This window comes from Eumetopias jubatus, unplaced genomic scaffold (assembly GCF_037043125.1).
Source record: "Eumetopias jubatus isolate StellerSeaLion01/CBP00866 unplaced genomic scaffold, mEumJub1_p1.0 scaffold_7, whole genome shotgun sequence".
Classification (NCBI taxonomy): Eukaryota; Metazoa; Chordata; class Mammalia; order Carnivora; family Otariidae; genus Eumetopias; species Eumetopias jubatus.
The window spans coordinates 24,997,345-25,003,344 of NW_028274813.1; the positions used below are offsets into that span (position 1 = coordinate 24,997,345).

Consider the following 6,000-nt stretch of genomic DNA (forward strand, 5'->3'; position numbering starts at 1 on the left):
TGAGAGAGAGAGAGAAATAGGCTTAGGCCTGACAGGTGGTCAACTTCATACCCTGAATGCGACTCTACTACCTGAATTTCAACTTAAAGAACAAAATAGTACTTCTATTTAAAAATTTTAGAAGTCTATTGAAAATCGTGGAATAGAATGCTGAAACTTAACTCCCTTGATGGCCAGGTATTGCAGTGGTCACAGCTGCTGCACCCTAGACCTGGCCCCGGCCAAGGAGAGCCAGGGCCAGAACTGTAGCTCACAGATTGTTAAGATGCTGTCTCAAGAACCGCCCAGGCCTGGCTGGAAATGGCTGCGGTCCTGTCCCTGTCCCTAAGGCTGAGACCTCTGGTGGCCCCCAATGTGCAGGGATGGGAGTGGGGGATGCTTCAGTCAGACCCAGAGCAGGGCAGAGGGCCTCTCCAGCCTCAGCCTGGTCCCACAGGCAGGTGTTCGCATCCCCTGGTCCCACGTGGGGGCAGGAGGAAGGAGAACCTGTGCCAAGGGGGTGGCAAACTCTAATGCCTCCAGGTAGCAGGTGAGGGAAGCTTGCGGAGAGGTGGCACATGCAGAGCCTACCTAAGGCGATCGAGTTCAATTGGTGCCCTAACCAGCAAAGTGGCGAAATCCTCACTGGTTTCGGGATGAAAAACTGAGGCCAGAGAGGCTCGATGATTTCTGTGAGGCTCTGAAGCCCAGGCGTTTCCCCGGCCACCAGGTCGTCCCTGGCCACAGCCGGTTGCCCAGGGATGAGCGCCTTGACGGACGGAGGGGGGCGGGGGCCGCGGTTGCTTTAAAGCGCCCGGGGCCGGGCGGCGCGGGGCGGGGCGCTGTCGGAGCGGCGGGGCGCAGGGCGCAGCGGCCGGAGCGGGGTCCCCGGAAGCGCCAGCCGGGCGGACACGCGGGACGCCTCCACCTGGGGCGGGGAGGGGGCGGGGGGGCGTAGGGGGTGCAGAGTGGCCCGCGTCGCCGCGGAGATGGCGCGGCACGTGCGGTGACGGTGCCTGCGCCCCGAGGGTCCCAGCCTCGCGCCCCGCGCGTCTCCGGGCGAGCATGGAGCGCCCGGAGCCCGAGCTGATCCGGCAGAGCTGGCGGGCCGTGAGCCGCAGCCCGCTGGAGCACGGCGCCGTGCTGTTCGCCAGGTGAGGGCTCCCCGAGCGCCCCGGGGGTGCGGGTGGCGGGGTGCCTCGCCCGCAATGGGTTCCCGGCGGCTGGGCTGGCGCCAGGGGAGGGAAGGTTGGCCCGCTGCCCTGGCGCCCGGGCGCCTCCAGATGTGCGCCAGAGGAGCGGGCGCGGCGACGGGTGGCGCAGCCCCTTCTGCGCTTCCCCCCCTTCCCCCAGCGGTGGGCGCGTCTTGCGGCGATTCCCCGGGGGCGGGCGGGGGTCCTCCCAGGTGGATCTCCTTACACTCTGGCCAGCAGGCGCTGGTCCCCGCGCTGCGCCCCCTCCCTGGCTCTGCTCCTGAGTGTTCAGTCCTTGGGTGGTGCCTGAAGGGGGTGCCCCGAGGGCTCGTGCGGGGAGGCTGTGCCCCCCGGGGGCTCCGGGAGGGAGGGCACGGTCCAGGCCCTGGAGGTGCACACTACCAGCAAGCCAACAGAAGGATAAACCTTTCCGAGGAAAGGACCGGGCTAGGACCAGACAACCACCAGCAAAGGGATGACAGACCCCCATGTCTCACCGCTGGGGAGAAGGGTGAGGGGGTGCGCAGACCCCAAGGGGAAGGGAGGCCAGTCTCCAAGCTTACCTTGAGGGTCTCTAGGTAACCCCTCTGCCATCCCCAGAGGCGGTGCTCTGTCACCATGGTTTCTCAGGAGCTTCAGCTCCCAAAGCCAGCCCAGAACTTCTGAGGAGGATTTTGCAAAACCTCCTCCCCAAACGAAGGGGGAATACATTTGTCGGACTGCACAAAAGCCCAACGAGCCCTCTCAGGAGGGACTGGGAGCTTCTGCTTGTGCCACTGTTTTCTCTGTGGGCTTAGTGATCCTCTGTGGTTCTGCTACTTCCAAGCTGTGTGACCGTAGGTAGGTTACTTAAACTCTCTGGGCTTGTGTTTCCTCCTCAATAAGACTGGAATAACAGTTATATCTACTGCTTAGGATTGTGAGGGATACATAAGTGAACCACATGTAAAGTACTCAATGTCCAGTAAGTGTAAGGAGTTCTTAGTAGTACCGTTATCATCACTGGCCCAGGTCCCTACAGACACGATGAGACTAGGAGGTTCTGACCCAAGAGTGGAAGGGAGAGAGAGAGACAGAGACAGAGAAGAGAAAAGAGAGAGAAGGGCTTTCCTATTTGAGGACCCACCCCTGTCGCAGCCCTCTGAACTGTTTATGGAGGGTCTGCTCTATGCGAGGCCCTATGAGAGGCCTTGGGACTCATTGCTCTTTTCAGGGTGCCCCTCGGAGCCGGCGGGAAAGGGGCCAGTGCCAGGCTGGAGGGTGTGTCCTGGCTTCCAGCTGAATCTCTGCCTCCCCACCCCCACCGCACGGCAGCTGGGCCGCCAGGGCTCGCGGGACTGGCTGGGGCGTGCAGGGACAGCAGGGCTGACGCCTGGGCCTCCCCGACGCAGGCTGTTTGACCTGGAGCCCGACCTGCTGCTGCTCTTCCAGTACAACTGTCGCCAGTTCTCCAGCCCAGAGGACTGCCTGTCGTCCCCCGAGTTCCTGGACCACATCAGGAAGGTGAGGCAGAGGTGAAGTGGCCTGGAGATCCAGCAGGACGCCCTCCTGGCAGAGAATGGGAGGCTGGGGCTAGGGGAAGTTACTTCTGCCCTGGCCTGCTCTCATTCTCCTTCTGCTGCCCACCCCCCCTCCCCAGAGGTGTCTGCTCCTTGCCCTCTGTGCTGAGCTGGGTAGAGCCTCAGCCAGCTGGTCCCTGCTCCACTCTTGCCCTCAGCACCGTCCCAGGCTCCTGAGGGTGCTGTTGGCCCTGATCCACCAGGTGCCATCTGCCTATGACAAACAAGCTGGGGTTCCCTTAGAGGCTCATAACTCTCACAGTGCCTCAGTTTCTCCTTGTCTCGGGCAGACAGCACTGTCCCGCTGCCATGTTTAGGGCTTTGGGACCCTCAGAGGAGAGGAGCTGCCTTCCCAGTATAACATTAGCAGTTTGGCCACATGTTGAGTGCCTACCGTATGTAGACACAGATTGCCTTGCATTTCTTTTCTTTTTATTTTAGATTTTATTTTATTTTTTAAAGTAATCTCTACGCCCAGCATGGGGCTCGAACTTATAACCCTGAGAACAAGAGTCGCACACTCCACCATCTGAGCCCCATGGCCTTGCATTTCTGATCCTGGGAAACTGAGGGTCCTGGTTGACCTCTCTTACTCCTGGCTGGGACCCCCCCCCCCAGTTCTGGACTGTGGTTGTGAGCAGGTGGGATTGCTCTGGCCTCTCGGGTTCACTGCTACTTTGGCCTTGGCAGGTGATGCTCGTGATTGACACTGCAGTGACCAATGTAGAGGACCTGTCCCCGCTGGAGGAGTACCTTGCTGGCTTGGGCAAGAAGCACCGTGCAGTGGGTGTGAAGCTCAGCTCCTTCTCGGTGGGTAAAGGGGCGCTTCCTGACCCTAGGCCACCACTCTCCCAGTCCTCCCTGTCCATCTGTTCTTTCTCCCCATTCCTATACCCTCAGATGACTAGGGCTGGGGGGCTGCAGCTTTTACTGCCGTGTTGTGTGACCCCTGGCACTGCCTTGACCTCTCTGAGCCTCCGATTTTTCTTCCCTGGTGTGGCTTCTCTTAGAACCATGGAAAGTTAAAGAGCCTCTGGGATTAGCCAGTCTGCTCAGCTTCCTATCGCTGTTGTGTAAAACCATCCCAAGCAAATGGTTTCTCATTTCTCTGCGTTCAGTGTGGGCAGTGGTTTCGTTGCCCATGGTGGGGCGGGAGGCACTCAACCGGGAGCTCAGCTAGGGCTGCTGCATCCAAGGCAGCCCTTCATCCTTCAGGGTCTCTTTCCCTGTGGTGTCTCATTATACGGGGGCCTCGCTGAGCAACCCTGCAGAGTGGCAGCTGAGTCCCCAGAGGGCAGAGCCCCGGCCCCTGCTTGCATCCCTCCTGGTGACGGCTCAGGGAGGAGGGACCCCACTCAGGGGGCGTGAATCCTCGAGGTGTGGCTCTCTGGGGGCCGCTGACGTGACAAGTCTACCCAAGTCCACTCACCTTGCCAGATGGTAAGCGCCCCGGGGAAGGGACCGAGTTAGTCTTGTCCTCTCTCTCTTGAGCATCTGTACGGTGCCTGGTCTTTAGTGGATGTCCGGTAATTATTTGTGGAATAAGTAAACCATATTTTGTTCTGACAATAACAAATGAGAGCCATTATTTTTCTTGAAGGCTTACTGTGTACAGATGCTGTGCTAAGAGCTTTCTGGGTTGATCTCATTTGCTTGTCCCAGCAATCCGATGAGTTGGAACTTTTACTTTCCCTGTTTTACTGATGAAGCCACTGAGGCTCAGAGAGGTCACAAAACTTACTCAAGGCCACACAGCTCATAGATGGTGGAATCAGCAAGTGAACTCAGGTGTGTCTAGTTTCAGAGTCTGGGCTCTTAACACCGTAAGTGTTGCCTTGGGGAGGAGGAAACGGAGGCCTGGGGGCAATGACTTTGCTTGCTCTGAGCTGGGGTTCCCAGACAAGGCCTTGGCCCCAGTCATGGGGTGATTGCAAGGCTGGGAATAGAGTGAAATGCTTCGTTCACTATGAAACCTCACATTTAAGGGGAAAGTTGGGTCCCCAAGGATTGGGGCAGAATCCTGCTCGGGAAGCATGGACCCTGTGCAGGAGAGAAGAAAGGTCCGGGCCTGAGTTTTCTCACCTGTGGAATGGAGCGATGCCTTCCCGCCTTCAGGAATGACAAGGTGCCACTTGCCTCTACAGACGGTGGGTGAGTCCCTGCTCTACATGCTGGAGAAGTGCCTGGGCCCTGCGTTCACACCAGCCGTGCGGGCCGCCTGGAGCCAACTCTATGGGGCCGTGGTACAGGCCATGAGTCGAGGCTGGGATGGCAAGTAAGAGGCGGCCCCTGCCCGGCAGCCTCCAGCTGGCGGCCCCCATCGGTCTGTGTCTGTCTGTTGCTCTGTGTCTGTGGTAGCCCAGGCTCCCTTAGGCCTCCCTGCATCTTGGTCCTTGTCCCCTTGGCTGTCCGGGAGAGGTGATAGAGCAGGACTGGGTCTCCGTCCCCCTCACCTCCAAGTGAGACGGGGGTGGCTTTTCCTTCAGGAAGGAAGGAAATTCTGGATTTCCCCGACCCCTAGTAGCCTCTCCCCTGCCTGCCTTCTCTTCCCTCTGGCATCCCTCCTCTGCTAGGACAGGGGCAGTGTGTGGCCACAGAGGTGGCATGGCGCTGGGAAGGTGGAGAGCTCTGAGAGCATGGGTGCTTGTCACCTACCCTCGTCAGGTGGGCCCGGGCCAACCAGGGGAGTGGGAGGCAGAGCTTCGGGCACCTTCCCATTTCGCCTGCTTTCCATGCTTTTCTCTCCCAGGGGCATCTGCCTTTCACAAGTAAAGAGGAGGGACTTTGGTAGCCTTCAGGGTGGAATCCCAGGTAGTGGGAGCAGATAATCAAGGGAGACGCTAAGGACGGGAGAGCGGACCTCATCTGGGTCTCAGATGCGCCTGCCAGCGTAGTTTTTCTTTTGCCGTGTCCTGTTCCTGTTCCCCCATTCAGGCTGCTGCTCGGAGCTCCTTTAGTACCACTAGTAGCACTCTCCGCAGGAACCGGCTAGCCAGCTGGGGGCGGGGGGCGCGGGGGGGGGTGGAGCGCAAGGGAGGGGGGGTGATTTCATTCCAGAGAGGCCTGAGTTCCGGTGGCTGTTCTTCACCACCCCTCCTGCAGGGCTGGGCTTATCTCCCCCCCAGCCTCCTTTCTGCCGCTGCTCACGTGGACTGTGGGGCCACAGCTCCCCACGTTCAATACCTGGTGTGTGCCTGGATATAGGCTGCTGGAGAGAAGAGAGTGTGGCAGGGGAGGCCCTCCACCCTCGCCCTGAGCTGTCTGCACTT

General features: G+C 59.6%; 1 protein-coding gene across 1 annotated transcript; it reads left to right on the top strand.

Moving 5' to 3' along the window:
* The first annotated feature begins 1,044 nt into the window (after window positions 1-1,044).
* NGB (neuroglobin) lies at window positions 1,045-5,714 on the top strand. Its single transcript, XM_088025157.1, has 5 exons — window positions 1,045-1,133; window positions 1,263-1,334; window positions 2,564-2,675; window positions 3,422-3,541; window positions 4,876-5,714. Exons 1-5 carry the CDS (start codon window positions 1,045-1,047, stop codon window positions 5,008-5,010), a joined length of 528 nt encoding a protein of 175 aa, XP_087881283.1. The 3' UTR covers window positions 5,011-5,714.
* Window positions 5,715-6,000: the final 286 nt, after the last annotated feature.

What these genes read in the sequence shown, in the direction of transcription:
- NGB (XM_088025157.1), top strand. Translation starts at nt 1,045, where the DNA reads ATGGAGCGCCCGGAGCCCGAGCTGATCCGGCAGAGCTGGCGGGCCGTG. An exon ending in TCCTGGACCACATCAGGAAG is followed by an intron (nt 2,676 to 3,421) that starts GTGAGGCAGAGG and finishes TGGCCTTGGCAG; the next exon opens with GTGATGCTCGTGATTGACAC. An exon ending in TGAAGCTCAGCTCCTTCTCG is followed by an intron (nt 3,542 to 4,875) that starts GTGGGTAAAGGG and finishes TTGCCTCTACAG; the next exon opens with ACGGTGGGTGAGTCCCTGCT.